We start from the raw sequence: 18,500 nt of genomic DNA, 5'->3' as shown, positions 1-18,500 counted from the left end.
TTCTATTTTTTTTCACCGATGTAAAGCAAACCGATCGGCCCCACACACGATCGTTTTTTCCGATGAAAACGGTCGATCGGTCTGTTTTCATCAGACAAACCGATTGTGTGTACAAGGCTTTAGCCTTTACTTGCTCTTCGAGTGAAAATTTTAATACAAACTTGCAAGAAAAAAAAAAATGTTTTTTGCATGTAGCAGATTGGTTGATTAAAGTCAGCGAAACTACAACTCCTTCGCTAAAGTTAGCCATACATGAGCCATCACTTGTCTCACCTATGTGCGCTAAACAGCGTAAATGAAAGAATTTCTCCTGACAGCTATTATATTCAAGCAACTGCAGTACAAAAAGCTGCCTCAAAACCCAAACAGTGACAATGTCTGATTGAATGCAGTCATTGTTGTCTGACAATTTTCTGCCTGGCTCCAAAAATTTTTTTTTCAAAATCCAAAGAAAATTTGTAATTTTTCCTTGCACATGATTGGGTGCGCTTTGTAAAGTGAAATTTCACTTTTTGTATCTCGTTCACTATGATAAGTGTAAAATAAAAATGTACTTTGAAAGTGAACATACTCTCTTTCTTAAGTAAATTAGGGCCAATATGTATAAGGAACGTGATGAAAAGTAATTTGTCAATGTAGATGAAATAAAGCCGGCTATGATTAAGGCTACATGCTGAAACACGTAAACCCTATGTTATTGTCAGAAACCATGAATCAGACCGAGACAGAAGTACAGTTAAATCACACTTGTTTAATAATAATAATAATAATAATAATAAAAAGATAAACAGTAAGCGTAGTCAAAACATAGCCAGAGTTCAGGAACCGGATCGGATTGTCAGTAAAGCCAAACATCAGAGAGCCAGAGATATACGTAGTAGAACAGCAAGCAGGATCAGGAGCCAGAAGGGATGTCAGCCGAGCAAAGTCTTCAACAGGAATGCAGGAGAAAGTCTCTGTGATGTTGACCAAGGCGAAGGCAGAGAGCAAGTGAGCTGGAAGGCTTAAGTAGGCAGGGCTGATGAGTAGGATCATCAACAGGTGAGTCACTGTGGAGAGATAGGAGCTGGCAATTAGCCGACAGCTGAGTGGCCAGCAGAGAGAAGGAAGGGCTGAGCCCAGCCCTGACAGTTATTTTGTACTGCACCTGGATTAATAAATGTTTTCATTGTGGAAGATCGAGCTGCTGGCTTTCTTTCATCGGGTGCTAGGGGGACACTACAAGTCAGTGTATCGACTGCTTACCACCTCAAGGAATTACTACAGGTGTTTGACTATATTTAAATTTGTCAAATTGGTCTGTGTTGGAATATCACACACAATAAATCACACAATATATAACATACAGCATACCAGTGCTCCCAAAATTGATGCACACTATAACCATGAGAATATGTTTTGGCTTCAGATACAGTCTAATTCCTATATAAATAGATCACTGGTGGTGACAGTTAAAGCATATGTACAGACCAGAAAACCATACGTAGTACATCTCTGCAATACATGCACATTTTACTGTGTTTTATCTCATTAAACAAGATGCAAGTACAGAAAAATGACTGTTGATGTGCCAGAAGTACTGTATAGAATGCTCCTACCTTCATTTTTGGCATGACAACACAGCTATGAATTCCTAAGGCAGACCATACATGGTGCAGATTTCCTTCCTGCAACCAAAAGGGTGGAATTAAAAGAAGTTTATTGATCGAGTTTACATACCCTTCAAGGTAAAGTAGCACTATTGCACATATCAACCTAAGAACGGCACTGATCAGGAATACACCTCCATGACATCAGCTCCAGATTTTATACATCATACTTTGCAAGGCTGTAACCAAAGGTCTTCTCTTTTCTGTGCAGCTTCTGTCGATACCACAAACATTGTTGCCTCAGCACAGGCTACATCTCAGGGGATTAAATCCCCAAATCTCTATAATGTCACACCAACAAGAAGCCCTTCCCCAGCTGCCGCAACCTTTTCCCCCCAGCTGAAAGTGAAGAACATAGGCAGGAGGAGGAAGTCTGAAATGAACCAGTCCATGTCATTGGGTAATGTCTACTCTATACAATCATTTGTTATTATGAGGAGTGTTACAATAAATCACAGCTTCTGTATTAAAAAATGGAGCATGGGTAAAAATGGGGCGGTGTGGCCTACAATGGGCAATAAGATAATAATATTGTGATTGATGTGCGAAGCCCATTACATTAGGGTGTACACCCCAAAGCTCAAGCACTTATGCCTTTCTCTGCAGCCTCACCTGCACGAGGCAGTCAATGAGTGGAAAGTAGCGGTGCTCACCCAACTGGTTGGGTCATCGACTAGAAAGGGACAGATTTCTTCTATATATACCGTATTTATTGGGGTATAGCGCGCTCCCGCGTATAGCGCGCACCTCTAAAGTTGCCCCGAAATTCCTGTGAAAAAAATATTTTTGTACTTACAGTTTGGTGTCTTGCACGGCGTCCATCGGCGGCCTCGGGTGTCCTCTTCGTCGGGTCCGGCGTCCTCCTCGCTTGTTTCCCGCTTTCCCGCGCCGAGTTTGAATACTGCGCCGGCATATACCGAGCGCAGTACACTCGCGTATAGTCGGCAATGCTCGCGCTGACGTCCTGGACGTACAGGACGTGAGCGCGAGTGTAGCCGAGACTGCCCGACTATACACAAGTGTACTGCGCTCGGTATATGTCGGCGCAGTATTCAAACTCGGCGCGGGAAATCGGGTATCGGCGTATATCACGCACCCACGATTTTGCCCTGATTTTCAGGGCAAAATAGTACGCGATATACGCCGATAAATACGGTAACTCCCTTCTTGGGCATGTTTCTAAAGCAATGACTCTGAAGTGTATAACTGACTAGGGAGTAGACATAGGCCGTATTTCAGATGAGGAATGGAACACAATCTTAGACAGAATCTTCGTCCGAAAATCCAAATTAATTAAGGTCGAATCTGTCATTGAAGGCTTATGGTGTCTGTCGAATGTTCTAAGAAAATTTGACGGAGCAGCTAAACTGTACGACGCCGCAATTATACATTTCCAGTCAAATGTTCCTCCCACAAGCTATAGTAGAATTCGAATGTTGTATGACACTAGTAATAATTATATTTATTAATTATTATTACTAGTCAACCAACATTAGAATTCTTCTATAGCCTATGAGCCGAGCATTTGACAGGAAATGTACGATTGCGGCGTCGTCCAGTTTAGCTGCTTGTCGAATCTTCTTAGAACTTTCGACAGACACCATAAGCCTTCAATGACAGATTTGACGATTCTGCTAAACGTATGTTCAGAGGCAGTTGGACGCTTTTTTCAACTTCCCCCTGAACTCATTCAATGTTATCCTATGTGACCATGTACACAGTCTCGTTTATTGCCGTTTTTAGGAATTTGCGTTTAACAGTGTTTCTTTGAAAGCAAAAAAAGGGTTCAGATGCAGAAGATTTTCAAGTTTCAAACGCCCATCGTGACTAAACATGGCTAGACGCAGTAACCCGTGTTTAGCAGTTTTTCGTTTATAGGCATTTTTCGTTTTTGGCCATTTAAAAAAAAAATATATATATATATATATATATATATATATATATATATATATATATATATATATATATATATATATATACTGTATATATATATATATATACTGTATATATATATATATATATATATATATATATATATATATATATGTATATGTATTATTATTATTTTTTTAAACGCTTCTAAATGCAAACGCGACATGTAAACGCAGCAAAACGGACGTTTTAAATGTGGGTTACTATCTGTCAAATGTAATCATTTAAGAGCTCTTGTAAAAACGTCCCGTGTACATGGAGCCTTAAATTAACTCTGTACTTTGCAAAGACTTGGGAAATGGAGTGGCAAATGTTTTCTTGAGGAGCACTGTGTTTTTTGACACACTGTCCGAAATGCGCCATACAGCGAGGTTACTTCTCTTTTGCAGAATTAAACCTTTTATGAACTGAAAATGTATTAAAAGGCTATGTTACTGACGCATATCCTAGAATTTCACAGCAAAGACCTAGGCCTGGATTCAGAAAGACTTACGCTGACGTATATACTGATACGCCGCGTAAGTGCACGGATGCGCCATTGTATCAATGCGCCTTATTCGGCAAGTAAGATACGCCTGAATTTTGGCTTCATACGACCGACGTAAGTTTCCTACGCCGTCGTATCTTGGACGCATATTTACGCTGGCCGAAGGGGCGCTTCCATTGATTTACGCGTTGAATATGTAAATTACCTAGATACGCCGATTCACAAACGTACTTGCGCCCGTCTCAGTAATCTACGCCGTTTACGTAAGCCGTATGTCCGACGTAAAGTTATTCCACATATAAGGAGGCGCATCCCATGCAAAGGTATGGACGTCGGAACAGCCGTCAGATTTTACGTTGTTTACGTAAGTCGTACGTGAATGGGGCTGGGCGTAGGTTACGTTTACGTCGTAGGCATTGAGCCGTCGTATCTTAGGGAGTAAATTCGACGTGATTCTGAGAATGCGCACGCATGCGCCGTTCGTTCGGCCCATCATTTGCATGGGGTCAAGCTTCATTTAAATAGATCAAGCCCACTTCCTTCCTACTTTGAATTAGGCGGGCTTACGCCGGCCAATTTACGTTACGCCGGCGCAACGTTGGGAGCGAGTGCTTTGTGAATACTGTTCTTGCCTCACTGATTTACGTCGGCGTAGCGCATATGAAATGCGCAACTCTACCTGAATCCGGCCCAAAGTGTGGATCAACGTAGAGATTATCCTGACTTCTCTTCCCTTCTTTGGATACATTCATTAAGTCATGCTTCCCATTCTACCTTTCTGATCTATATATTTCCCTTTATGTAGGTATGGGTCTGATGACTTAAAAGGACCCAATTTTCCTCCAATACATGTCCCATGACCCTCACATTGGGAAACCCAGCTTTCACTCCATGCTTCCCTGCAATATTTTTCATGAACGTGACAAGTGGGGACCTTTCCCCTGTTTTCAAAGCTGGTCATTTGGGATCTCTCATATCTTTATCCACAGACTAACCCCCTCAACTCTGGCCTCTAGCTCCACTATTCCCAGCTGAAATATTACATTATCTCAACAAAGTAGGAACTTTCACCACCTCCATGGCAATCCCCACACAATGGTGGATTTCTAGGGTTTCTAAGAGCCTTGCCCTGACTCACTGGCATGGTTGATTATATATCCTTTTAGTGACTGTGCATCGATTTGTCTTATTATGTCCTATATTGCATACCAACTTTTCGCACCTCTTCTGTGCCTTGTTTTGTACTGCAAACGTTAAATAAACTTCCATTCTCTTTCAGCTCTGACTGTGGTCTGTAGTCTCACCGCTGTGTCTGGACTCCTTGTGGCAGCTCTGTGTTGGTATAGGTACGTAATATTGTTTAGTTTATATTAGACTAAAAAAAGGGCAGCCTAATTTCACTTGGATGCAGGGTGTTGTATTTGATACCAGAGAACCCAGATAATTTTCCCCTCCTAATTCTCCTGGAAAACCGCTCGTGTGTACGGGGCATCAGATGTAAACACCAAAAGAATGACATTTAACCACTTCAGCCCCGGACCATTTTGCTGGTCAAAGACCAGGCCACTTTTTGCGATTCGGCACTGCATCGCTTTAACTGACAATTGCGCGGTCATGCGACGTGGCTCCCAAACAAAATTGGCGTCCTTTTATTCCCACAAATAGAGCTTTCTTTGGTGGTATTTGATCACCTCTGCGGTTTTTAGTTTTTGCGCTATAAATAAAAATAGAGCAACAATTTTGAAAAAAAATGAATATTTTTTACTTTTTGCTGTAATAAATATCCCCCCAAAATATATAAAAAAACATTTTTTTTCCTCAGTTTAGGCCGATACGTATTCTTCTACATATTTTTCTTGAAAAAAAATCGCAATAAGCGTTTATTGATTGGTTTGCCCAAAAGTTATAGTGTTTACAAAATAGGGGATAGTTTTATGGCATTTTTATTAATATTTTTTTTTTACTAGTAATGGCGGCGATCAGCGATTTTTATCGGTACTGGGACATTATGGCGGACACTTTTGACACATTTTTGGGACCATTGGCATTTTTATAGCGAACAGTGCTATACAAATGCATTGATTACTATAAAAATGCCACTGGCAGGGAAGGGGTTAACACTAGGGGGGAGGATGGGGTTAAGTATGTTCCCTGGGTGTGTTCTAACTGAAGGGGGGGTGGACTGACTTGGGGAAATGACTGATCGCTGTTCATACATTGTCAGGCATTTCTCCCCCTAACAGGACCGGGAGCTGTGTGTTTACACACACAGCTCCCTGTTCTCGCTCTGTAACGAGCGATCGCGGGTGACCCGGGCACGCGTGTCGGCGGCAGGAGCGAGCGGGGGCGCGCGTGCGTGCGCCCCTATTGGCTGCTCGGCGAGATGACATAATATTACGTGATCTCGCCCAGCAGAGCCGACCTGCCGCCGTAAACGGCGGCTGATCGGCAAGCGGTAAAAGGTCCATTTTTTAAGCAGAAGTTTGGTATTATTGCAGCCATATCATTAGTTCTAAAACAAAAAAGGAAAACAAGTACACATATGCATTTATAAAGCACCGCAATGTGTGTGGAATCGGGGGCTCCGATGCAAATGGCGCCCAGTCTATCTGGATACGGAAACAAACAAAAAAAGCCAGAAGGTGAGCTTAGTAATGTGCCCATGAATTTAGCAATTTGGCTGCAGTAGTTCTTTAAAGTGGATGTAAACCCACTCTCATCCTTTCTAAACTACTGCCATAGTGCTGATCTATAAGGATATAGATGCCTCATGCATGTATCCTTACCTGTCAAATGTCTCCCCTCTGTCTGTTATAAGAACTGAAAAACTGCAGATTCTGCGGGTGGATCTGTTGTCTGGAGCTCCGTGGGTGGAGTCATCCCCGCCCACCTTTACACTCCCCTTGTCAACATGCATTTTGTACTGTGTATTCCTTACACTGAATTCTGCTATGATCACTAACATCCAGTCAAAATCCAGAAAAGCAACCACATGACTTCAGAAAAGAAGTGGGGGGTGGGAATTAAAAAATAGTGCCTGTCTCCAGGCTAGTGCATTAGATATGTAAATAACCTGTCATTTACAGCAACGGACCAAGGTTTTTCTCTGTAAGTCCGTTTTGTTTCACTGAGAAAAGAAAAGAGTATTGCTCAGACCTGGATTAACTCTTTGTGGCAAGACTGGGCACAGATGATAGGAAATCTTTTACTCTACATTGTGACAAAAAAAAAAAAACATTTTGGGTTTACATCCACTTTAACTATATAAAAGTAGTTCCTCAATCCATATAAAATCCTATAATTGGCTGGGTGATGGTGACAATTTTGTCTTCGCACTTTCCTAGGTTACAGAAAGAGGTGAGGCTGGCTCAGGAGATGGAATACAAGGGCAACCATCACCACCCCTGCAAGAGGGTAAGACAGAAAACTCACCCAAACATAACTGCACATGAAACATAAATTGATCACAGCACAGTTCTTCTTTTTATTTTATTTTTTTGGTACAAAGGTTTTAAAACATATTTGTTTGATCGGGCAGTGTAAATTAATTAAATTATCTAATGAGCAAAGTCACCTAGCAGGGCCGAACTGTTAACAATTGCATAAACCAGAGCTGCACTCTGCAGGAATGGGCTCTGGATGAGCTGCAAGAATGCTTTTGATGACTCCATATTTTCATAGGAGGAGAAATACATTTTCTACAGTGTGCTTAAAAAATGAAATGTATACGGAGTAATGGAATACAGATGCACAGGGTTCCCAAATTAAAGTGGAGTTCCACCCATAATTTATTCTTTATCTCAATCTGTACATACAAGCAAGTTAAACAACATTTGGCAACTTTGGGCCAGATCCACGTAGCGGATCGTAATTTTCAGCAGGCGTAGCGTATCGTATTAACGCTACGCCGCCGCAACTTTGAGAGGCAAGTTCTGTATTCACAAAGCACTTGCCTCTAAAGTTACGGCGGCGTAGCGTAAATCTTCCGGCGTATGGGCACGGAATTCAAATGTTAAAGATGTGGGCGTGTTTTATGTTAATTTTACTTGACCCAATGTAAATGACGTTTTTTCTGAACGGCGCATGCGCCGTCCGTGGGGGTATCCCAGTGCGCATGCTCGAAATTAACCCGCAACAAGCCAATGCTTACGACGTGAACGTCATTCTACGCAAAGCCCTATTCGCGAACGATTTACGCAAGCGACGTAAAATATTCAAAATTTGACACGGGAACGACGTCCATACTTAACATTGAGTACGCCTCATTTAGCAGGGGTAACTTTACGCCGAAAAAAGCCTTACGGAAACGACGTAAAAAAAATGCGCCGGCCGGACGTACGTTTGTGGATTCGTGTATCTAGCTAATTTGCATACTCGACGCGGAATTCGACGTAAGCGCCACCTTTTCGAAATTTCGAATTTTTCAATTTTCGAAATTGAAAAATTTCGTATTTCCGAATATTTTCGTATTTCCGAATTTTCGTATTTCGAAATTTCGAAAATTCAAAAATTCGAAAATTCGAAAATTGAAAATTTTGAAATTCGAAATTTCGAAAATTGAAAAATTTCAAAATCGAAATTTCGAAAATTGAGAAATTCGAAATTCGAAATTTGAAAAATTCGAAATTCGAAATTTTGAAAATTGAAAAATTCGAAAATTAAAAAATTTGAAAACTGAAAAATGCGAAATACGAAAATACGACATTTCGAAATTTCGAAAATACAAAATTTCGAAAATTGAAAAATTCTAAATGTCAAAAATTCGTTTTTTGCTTTTTCGGAAATCCGAAAATTTCCCGAATTTACGAAAAAAGCAAAAAAACGGAAACATTTTTTTTTTCGAAATTCACGAATTTCAGAAAAAATAAAAAAAACGAATGAAACAAAAACGGAAATTTTTTTTTTTTCGAATTTCCAGAATTTACGAAAAAATAAAAAAACGAAAATAACATAAACGAAAAAAACGTTTACGCACATGTCTATCATTCATTGAGAAAGTGTGACCCTTTATGGAGTTATCAGTTCAGGACTTCATTTCATTTGACTTGCTGCACTAAACTATGTACACCCAGTAATGGTTTATTGTCCTTTATCTTAGTCTGCGGCTCACATGTCTCATTACGTCCAGCAGTACAGCAGTCAGAAGAAGCAATTCAGGGCAAGGGAGAGGTGAGTAAGAGGTGTGCATGGTTCCTTTGGAGTAAAATAGTATTACAAATATTGGATATTTCTGAAGGCTCCACCTGAGGAACAGAGCACCAGATGAGCATGGCAAAGGTGAGGATGTTTGTGTGGGGTTTGTTGGCATTCAAGAGAACCTGTCAATTAATAAAATGCTCTTCTGGAAGTGTTTTAGTTTGTCCTAATCTATCACTGTCAGCGTGTGAATATGGCAGGGGCGGACTGACCATTAAGTCACTGCCCGAGGGCCCCATGCCACTAGGGGGCACCATCAGGGTTGCCAGGCTCAGTAAAATCAGGGACAGTATGTAAAAATCTATGTTTTGTTTACATCTGTCCCTGATATGTCCGAAACCGACATGCTTTTGATGTGAAAATCCTGAGATTTTAGCTGCCCCGCCTCTGCACTGCCTCCTGGCGTGGTGGCCATCTGTAAGCCCGGGGGCACCATGAGTTGTCAGTCCGCCCCTGGAATATGGAGAAAAATATACCTAAATGAATACCCAAATGAATTCTAAAGAAAAAGTAATGAAGAAACATGAATGTTATCACTGCATGAATACTTCACATTATTATAATAAAAAAATGTAATAATATATTTTGAAGTAGTTTTTTCGTCAATTCCTAACAAAGTTTATATATAAGCAACTTCATTCCAGCTAATTGATGGCCAATCATACGATCCGATATTGCAGTGTAATGCCCTGTATACACGATCGGAATTTCTGATGGAAAAAGTCCAATGGAATTTTTTCATCGAATTTTCCGATCGTGTGTAGCCCCATCAGAGTTTTTTCATCGGAGATTCTGATGAATTCCATCGGAGTTTAGATATAGAACATGTTCTATTTTTTTTTCGATGGAATTCCGATGTGATTTGGCTGGGCAAAAGGCCAACATTCAGCCTCTCAGGCCCCATACACACGAGAGGATTTATCCGCAGATACGGTCCAGCGGACCGTATCCGCGGATAAATCCTCTCGAGGATTTCAGAGGATTTCTATGCGATGGCGTGTACACACCATCGCATTGAAATCCGCGCTGAAATCCTCTGCCGATGACGTGTCGCGCCGTCGCCGCTATTATGACGCGGCGACGGGCGCGACGCTGTCATAAAAGGAATTCCACGCATGCGTCAAATCATTACGACGCGTGCGGGGAATCCCTTTGGACGGATGGATCCGGTAAGTCTGTACAGACGAGCGGATCCATCCGTTGGAATGGATTCCAGCAGATAGATATTCTGTGCATGTCGACAAATATTTATCTGCTGGAAATCCATCCCAGGGGAGATTTATCCGCGGATAAATATCCGTTGGCGTGTACACACCATAGGATCTATCCGCAGAAACCCATTTGATGGGATTTATCTGCGGATAGATTCTATCGTGTGTATGGGGCCTCAGTGTCCGGTTCCCCTGGTCCCCGATGGATGGTCAGGCCCCTATCGGAACACCAGCCTCTCTTGGTACTCCTCAGGCAGACTCACCACCATATGGCCTCCAACTGGACAGACAGCCCAGGACCTCCTTAGGTGGGACCCAGTCGATTACTGAGTCCCCAATCGACAGATCAATTGCTCCGGGCTAACGTGGTCCCGAAGCCAGGATCCTTGCGTTGCACGCGCACCCCGGCCCGGAAGGCCCTTTGCCGGGGCGGCGTGAAGTGGCTACCCTAAAGGTGGGCGCCACACGAGGAGAAGCCCAGGAAAATGGCGTCTGCCTCATAAATACTCTCTCCCAGCATGCACAGCAAAGCCAAACCCTCCTGATATGCTGCTGGGCAAGAGCACCCAATCCTTGACTCCACTGCTGCCACCTACCGACCTGAGGTGAGATCAGCACCCCAGAAACGACAGAATGGACCCACAGCACAGCCAAAGCTGAGACAGAGACCCAAATTTGAACAAATCAAATTGGTCAGAGTTAACTAACTCTCTGACTCCCTCGAAATTTCACATAAGAAAGTAACCAGGCGCTACAATTGTCTTCAGTTTTTCTACTTGTCAAAGCATAAGAAAATGATCAGGGCCAAACTGGGAAAAATGGACCATCTGGAAAGATCTTTTTTCCCAGTAGCAATCCCTCAAGACTTTGCTAATGTTTGCAGAAATTGGCAATTTTCTGCCATTTTCTACCAGTTTTCAGTAGCAAAAAGTGGATGAAGTGGATAAAGGCAACTGACTAATAAAAATATATAATTGTATAGCGCAAACAGATTGTGCTGGTGATAGGTTGCATTCATCTATTTGCTCATTTTTGCAGGTATATGTGGCTAAAACTGGCTTGTGTGGGTGCTCAGCATTGGTATAGGCTTGTCTGCCCAACTACCAGCCACCTGGATTCATGAATTAGTCACTGAGCTGGAAGTAGTATGTATGCATGTATCTCAACACTTCACTTCTTGCATACATATTTGTTCCAGGTCAGAAACTCATTAAAGCGGGGGTTCACCCTTAGAGGGCACTTTTTCCCCTTAGATTCCTGCTCGTTTTCTCTAGGGGAATCGGCTATTTGTTTTAAAATATGTGCAGTACTTACCCGTTTACGAGATGCATCCTCTCCGCCGCTTCCGGGTATGGGCTGCGGGAATGGGCGTTCCTTCTTGATTGACAGTCTTCCGAGAGGCTTCCGACGGTCGCATCCATCGCGTCACGATTTTCCGAAAGAAGCCGAACTTCGGTGCGCAGGCGCAGTATAGAGCCGCACCGACTTTCGGCTTCTTTCGGCTACGAGTGACGCGATGGATGCGACCGTCGGAAGCCTCTCGGAAGACTGTCAATCAAGAAGGAACGCCCGCTCCCGAAGACCCATACCCGGAAGCGACGGAAGAAGATGCAGCTCGAAAACGGGTAAGTACTGCTCATATTTTAATACAAATAGCCGATTTCCCTAGACCGAACGAGCAGGAAGCTAAGGGGAGAAAAAAAAAAATTTAATAAATGGGTGAACTCCCGCTTTAAGCAGTTAAAGAGGAACTGCAGAGTGCTCACATAATTTGAAATAAAAACATCTTTGCCATTCTGAAGCTTCACTCCAACCACTTTGCATATTATTTTATATATACTGTGATTCTGTACTTGCCAAATATGCTGCAGAAAACTCCCTCTACTAAATCTGGCTGCATCCATTTTAACTGTAGGCAACTGAAGCTGCTGCCTATTCACTTACTGGATTTACACACACACACACACACACACACACACACACACACACACACATACACACACTCCTCCAGTTCTGCAGCTCTAATTGGCCCTCTTAGGACTCATCCTCCTCCCTCCCTTCCTGGTAAACTCTCACATGAGTGAGAGAGAGAGCTGTGCATGATGTCATAAGCCAAGGCTTTTTATCAGACAAGAAACAGGAAGTGGGCTGTATAAGGTATTTACTGTCAGAATTTTTTTTTTTACTATCCAAAGTTAAAACAACAAGTGCAGAAGATTTAATGAATTTAAAGTTGAAAAAATTACTGAAGGTCCGGCTACAGTGCAGACCCCAAATGCCAGGAGGACGTCAATAGATGTCCTCCTCTTTGTGCGCTTGGTGCGTGCTGTAATCACCCTAGTCACTGAGACTCGGGTGATCACGGATCCGAGTAAGGGGCTGGTCCCGGCCCCTTACCACGTGATCAGCTGTCAGCCAATGACAGCTGATCACGTGATGTAAACAAACGTTGGTAATCCTATAAGCGTGAGGAGAAAAAAAAGCCGATCGCCAGCTTATGTGAAAGGGACGTCGGTCCCGAAGAGGAAGAAGGCACATTTGCCTCCTCTGTGCCGCTAATAACCCCTGCCAGTACCCCCTGCTAGTGCCATCTGCAAGTGCCCACCAGTGCCACCTATCAATGCCCATGAGTGCCACATATCAATGTCCACAAGTGCCACCTAGCAGTGCTGCCTATCAGTGCCCATCACTGCCACCCATCAATGCCCATCACTGCCAGCTATCAGTGCCACCTTTTTGTGCCACTTCTCAGTGCCCTTAAGTGCCACCCACCAGTGCCACCTCTCAGTGCCCACCAGTGCTGCCTTACCAGTGCAGCCCATAAGTGCCTATCAATGCAGCCTTATCAGCGTACATCAATGAAGGAGAAAAATAACCCATTTGCAAAATTTTATAACAAAATATAAAAAATATATATATTTTTTTAAAAAATCTGTATTTTTTTTTTTTTAACAAAAAAATGAAAACTGCAGAGGTGATCAAATACCACCAAAAGAAAGCTGTATTTGTGGGGGAAAAATTATAAAAAAATTCATGTGGGTACAGTGTTGTATGGCCGCGCAGTTGTCATTCAAAGTGCTGAAAATTGGTCTGGGCAGGAGGGGGTGCCCAGTAAGCAAGTGATTAAGCAAGAATAGACAGCACAGGTTGCAACTTGAAATGCAAGGCAATGTCCACTCCCATATTTTTCAGTGTGCAAGAATTTTATTAAGCCAATTGGTTTGGTACAAATGCAAATGCTATGTGTGTTGTGGTGTGTTGCACTTTGAAAGATAGTGAAGAATCTCAGTTTTTATTTTTTTTGGTGGAAATGCGCTAACAGCCTACCCAAAATGAAGATGGCTGCCTAATGTACCTCAATGAACATATATACGCATGCACAAAGAGCATGCATTGTAATGTGATCCCTCTTAATCCAGCACTGGGAGGCAATGGCTACAAACCACTTGAGGCATACCTCAGAAAAGTAATAAAAATGTCTATGCCACGGTTTGTGATAAAAAGATTTATTGTAAAATCAAAGTCACAGGATTCCAAGAATGGAAAGGGTTGAAATATGGCGGAAAGACAATCAATGTAAAAAGATCATGCTTGATTATGAACGTCGATCTCCCCCACACCTCGGCAGGCTGACTTAGGCATATCAAGGCCAGTGCTGGAGAGGTGTCCAAAAACTGTGTAGGCGCCAGATGTCGTATGGGCATTCAGCCAATAGAAGAGATGACAGACCACTGGTTGAACCCATAAGGGTCAGTGACATGAAGAGGCCCTGAATGGACCACATATAATACTCCAAACTGCCGGGTGATGCAGCTGGTGTAGTCAGGTGGCGCACTGGATGTGACGTCACAAACACAGAGCTATGGTGAACCAACTCACCACAGCAAGGCTTGGGATGAAACGCAGATGTGGTGGTAGAGCAGATGGAAAGCTGTCAGCAGGCTGAAGTCTTGACAACGCGTTTCGGGCATAGCCCTTTATCATATCAAGTGTTGTTTGTTCTTTTGCACAACACTATCCCTGGAGTTTTGGTTGCCCTCTAGCTGCAGAGAGCTAACATTCATTACAGAGAGTGCCACATGTTGGTTCTCCAGTGACTGAACTTTTTAGGAGTACAATTATACTGTGATCTGATCCTGAATAATCTATTATAGGAAAATGAGTACAGGTTTCACCTGCTGTAATTTTGAATGATGTGGTCCATATTAATAGCCATTCCCAGGGTTTCAACGTCGAAGATTTAATGCAAGTGTTCAGTTATGATTTACCCAACACATTTTTTTTTCTCTATTCAGTCCAGAAAAGAAGCCTTGTCAGCAACTTTCCACAGACTCTGAGGCGGATATTGAGGAATTTGGGATCTATGAGTGTCCTGGACTGGCACCGGTATGTATAATAATGAGTGTGAATGGGCCAAAGGTACCTGTAGACATTAGACTGATACAGCCATGCATGCAGGTACTGGCTACTTGCAGGCAGGTGCTGTCTACTTTCTCCACTGCAAGTGGTGCTCAACTGCAGCAGCATTGCAGATGGAGAGGTCAAGAGGAATATGGTTTTCTTTGGTTTTATGGGTCACTGTGGGAGCTATCTGATTGGATGCTGGTGCCCCATGTGACTTTGGTGGCCATCTTGGGTCAGGCAGTCTATTTAAGTCCCTGGCTCCCAGGCTTGGTGCACATTTTGTGAGTGGGGACAGGTTACCCATCTGACAGGGACAGTAATTAGTGTCAGGGAGAGGTTCCAGATAAATAGGGACATGCCATCCTTCCTGGAAGTCTCCCCATTTGGGTTTAGACCGACCAGGCCACATTCTGCTCCTCAAGACAGGCGCTGTCGGTGCACCCAAGACCTACTGTTATACTCTTTGCTGCAAGATTGTGTGAGTGCACCCGGGCGGGTTGTTGTGCTTTATTTAACTTTAAATGTAATATCATTCTGTTACTGCAACCGGACTGAGTGTTTATTGCTGCCAAACCACTGTGCACCCCCTACATGCTGGTTAGTTGTTTGTAAAGTGGAGGTAAACTCCACTTTTGAACATGTACCCACAGGTAAGCCTATAAGGCTTACCTGAAGGTACAGTGAATATCTCCTAAACTTGCATTGTTTAGGAGATATTCACAAGGAATACTGCCAGTGGCATCACCGAAGCATGCGCTCTGAAGGGACAGCATACCCGGGTCATACCTCTCAGAGCTCTGTGCCAGGAATGGGGCTCCCATGCGCAAGAGTGACATAATCGCAGCCCCAGACATTTACTCAGCCGGAGTCCGCAAACCCGGAAGGAAGATCGGGTGAAGATGGAAGTGCAGAGGAGCCTTGACAGCGCTGTGCAGAAGGGATCCACTTTACAGGCAAGTTTGTCATAATTTGCTAGTATGCGGCGCATACTAGTACATTAGAAAGAGTATATGGTAGAAAGCTGTGAGAGTGCCATCATCCCAGTCTCAGCAGATAATGAATACCATCCAATTAAATGGGGACTATTGTAGGCACTACAGACAAAAGAGACTGCAAAAACAAGAAGTATAAAATAAATAAATAAATATATAATGTTTGGGGGTTCTGGATAGCTTTCTAGCAAAAAATATGATTTTTACATGTAGTAGAGAAGTGTCAGAATTGGCCTGGGTGGCAAGGGGTTAATTACCATAAGTAATATACAAATAATTATTATATATTGCTTTTAAAGATAAATTACCGTATTTATCGGCATATACCGCGCACTTTTTTGCCCTGAAAATCAGGGCAAAATCGTGGGTGCGCGGTATACGCCGATACCCGCGCCGAGTTTTGAATACTGCGCCGTCATATACCGAGCGCAGTACACTCGGGTATAGTCGGGCAGTCTCGGCTCCTTCCGCGCTCACGTCCTGGATGTACAGGACGTCAGCGCGGGTAGCCGAGCATTGCCGACAATACACGAGTGTACTGCGCTCTGTATATGTCGGCGCAGTATTCAAACTCGGCGCGGGAAACGAGCGGGGAGGACGCCGCAGAAGGACGCCGGACCCGACAAAGAGGACACCCGAAGCCGCAGACGGACGCCGGACCCGACGAAGAGAACACCCGAAGCCGCAGAAGGACGCCGGACCCGACAAAGAGGACACCCGAAGCCGCAGAAGGACGCCGGACCCGACGAGGCCGCTGCGCAAGACACCAAAACTGTAAGTACAAAAAAAACTTTTTTCCACAGGATTGGGGGCGGTATATGCCGATAAATACGGTAATTTATCTTTAAAAGTAAATACGGTACTATATTTTCAAAACCTGTACTCAAGCAGGCAGCTTAATGGACAAATTACTGAAGTTTGAAGTTATAACTTCCAACCAGTAATTTCACAGTAATAAATTATTACCGTATACACTCGAGTATAAGCCGAGTTTTTCAGCCCTTTTTCTTCGGCTGAAAATGCCCCCTCGGCTTATACTCGAGTTATGTTGGAAATGACTTGTCTCCGGTGTGTTCAGGCAGTCACTCCGCTAGAGTAAGGGGTCTCCGTATTGCGGCGCGCAGCTAGCATCAGTCCCGCTGTGTATTTCTTCGGCTCGCCATGTCTTTCACTTCTGACAAAGCCGCTGCCTTGACTCCCGCCCATGCCATGATGCTGTGCACTAGGATTGGCTGCTGGGACTTCCATGTCCCAGCAGCCAGTAATCATTGGCGTGGCTCCTCCCAGCTACCTGCCCGCTGCAGGAGGATCTTTAATACAAACATGCGGGCGGTATGTTATAACATATAGCAGGGGTGCCCAACCTTTTGAAGAACGAGGGCCACTTAAGCAACTTGGTAACCAGTCAAGGGCCACAATGAGCGGAGCAGGCGGATGACAGGTCACTGCTACTCTATAGACCCTCCGATCCGCCCAGATGAAAGGGGACAAAAATGGGCACTGACTGGCAACATGGGCACTGGCTGAAATTATGTCCAGTAATGCCATCAGTGCCACCCAGTGTCCATCAGTGCCACCTCTTAGTGCCCATCTATGCCCAGTGCCCACCTGTGCCACCCATAAGTACCCATCAGTGCCACCCATGAGTGCCGCCTATGAGTGCCCATCAGTGCCGCCTATGAATGCCCATCAGTGCAGCATACCAGCGCCACCTATCAGTGCTTATCAGTGCCGCCTATTGGTGCCCATCAGTGCCACCTCATCGGTGCCCATAATTGAAGAAGAAAACGTACTTATTTACAGAAATTGTGGTCTTTTTTTAGTTGTTGCGTAAAAAATAAAAATCGCAGAGGTGATCAAATACCACCAAAAGAAAGCTCTATTTGTGGGAACAAAATGATAAAAATTTTATTTGGATACAGTGTAGCATGACCGCGCAATTGTCATTCAAATTGCGACAGTGCTGAAAGCTGCAAATTGGCTTGGGCAGGAAGGTGCGTAAGTGCCTGGTATGGAAGTGGTTAAGCAGTATAACAATTATTGCCCAAAAGGTACCTATTTTTGATAAATATCTTAGATTACCAATCTAGCACCCCTACAGAACTAACTAACGTTTTACTTTTTCAGACCGGAGAGATGGAAGTCCACAACCCTCTGTTCGACCCATCGAGGACCAAGCAGTGAAGAAATACTCCACTGAAAAATCTCTGTATCTTATCATCTATATTTATTTATTATAGCTGTATATCTAAAAGTACCCTGTGTGGTTGTTGTGCATTAAACTTTTGATCTAGCTGCGCTGTTAGTGAGCACTGTCTATTAAGAGAAGGCTTGCAGATGGCCTTTGACATTGGTTTTGACTAGGATCAGCATGGGGCTTTTCATAGGAGAAATTGTTTAAATAAGCCACTTGAGTTCCTGTGCACCAAACTCAAACAGTGTCTTTATGAAGCTGGCTTTTATGTACATAGTCATGCTAGAAGAGAAAGGGCCTGTCCTAAACTTTTGCCACAATGTTAGAAACGCACAATTGTGAAACATTTCTTTGTATGTAGTAGCTGAGCTGTTGTACAGACTCCTCTCCTCTACTGGTTACTCCGATTTGTGCTGAACACTGTGGGGCAGATCC

General features: G+C 43.4%; 1 protein-coding gene across 1 annotated transcript in view; it reads left to right on the top strand.

Annotated features, from left to right (window-relative positions):
• Positions 1-18,170, top strand: part of LOC120913505 (neural proliferation differentiation and control protein 1-like) — a 42,948-nt gene extending 24,778 nt beyond the window's left edge. Inside the window, exons 4-9 of the mRNA XM_040323477.1 lie at positions 1,861-2,049; positions 5,348-5,414; positions 7,413-7,482; positions 9,167-9,237; positions 14,771-14,861; positions 17,999-18,170. Of these exons, the coding sequence (XP_040179411.1) occupies positions 1,861-2,049; positions 5,348-5,414; positions 7,413-7,482; positions 9,167-9,237; positions 14,771-14,861; positions 17,999-18,055 (545 nt within the window). The 3' untranslated portion in view covers positions 18,056-18,170. The remainder of the gene's footprint in view (positions 1-1,860; positions 2,050-5,347; positions 5,415-7,412; positions 7,483-9,166; positions 9,238-14,770; positions 14,862-17,998) is intronic.
• Positions 18,171-18,500: the final 330 nt, after the last annotated feature.

The sequence above is a fragment of the Rana temporaria genome, chromosome 9 (assembly GCF_905171775.1).
Source record: "Rana temporaria chromosome 9, aRanTem1.1, whole genome shotgun sequence".
Lineage (NCBI taxonomy): Eukaryota > Metazoa > Chordata > Amphibia > Anura > Ranidae > Rana > Rana temporaria.
Note: the sequence above shows the minus strand (reverse complement) of the source record. Positions and strands in the feature narration are given on the sequence as shown.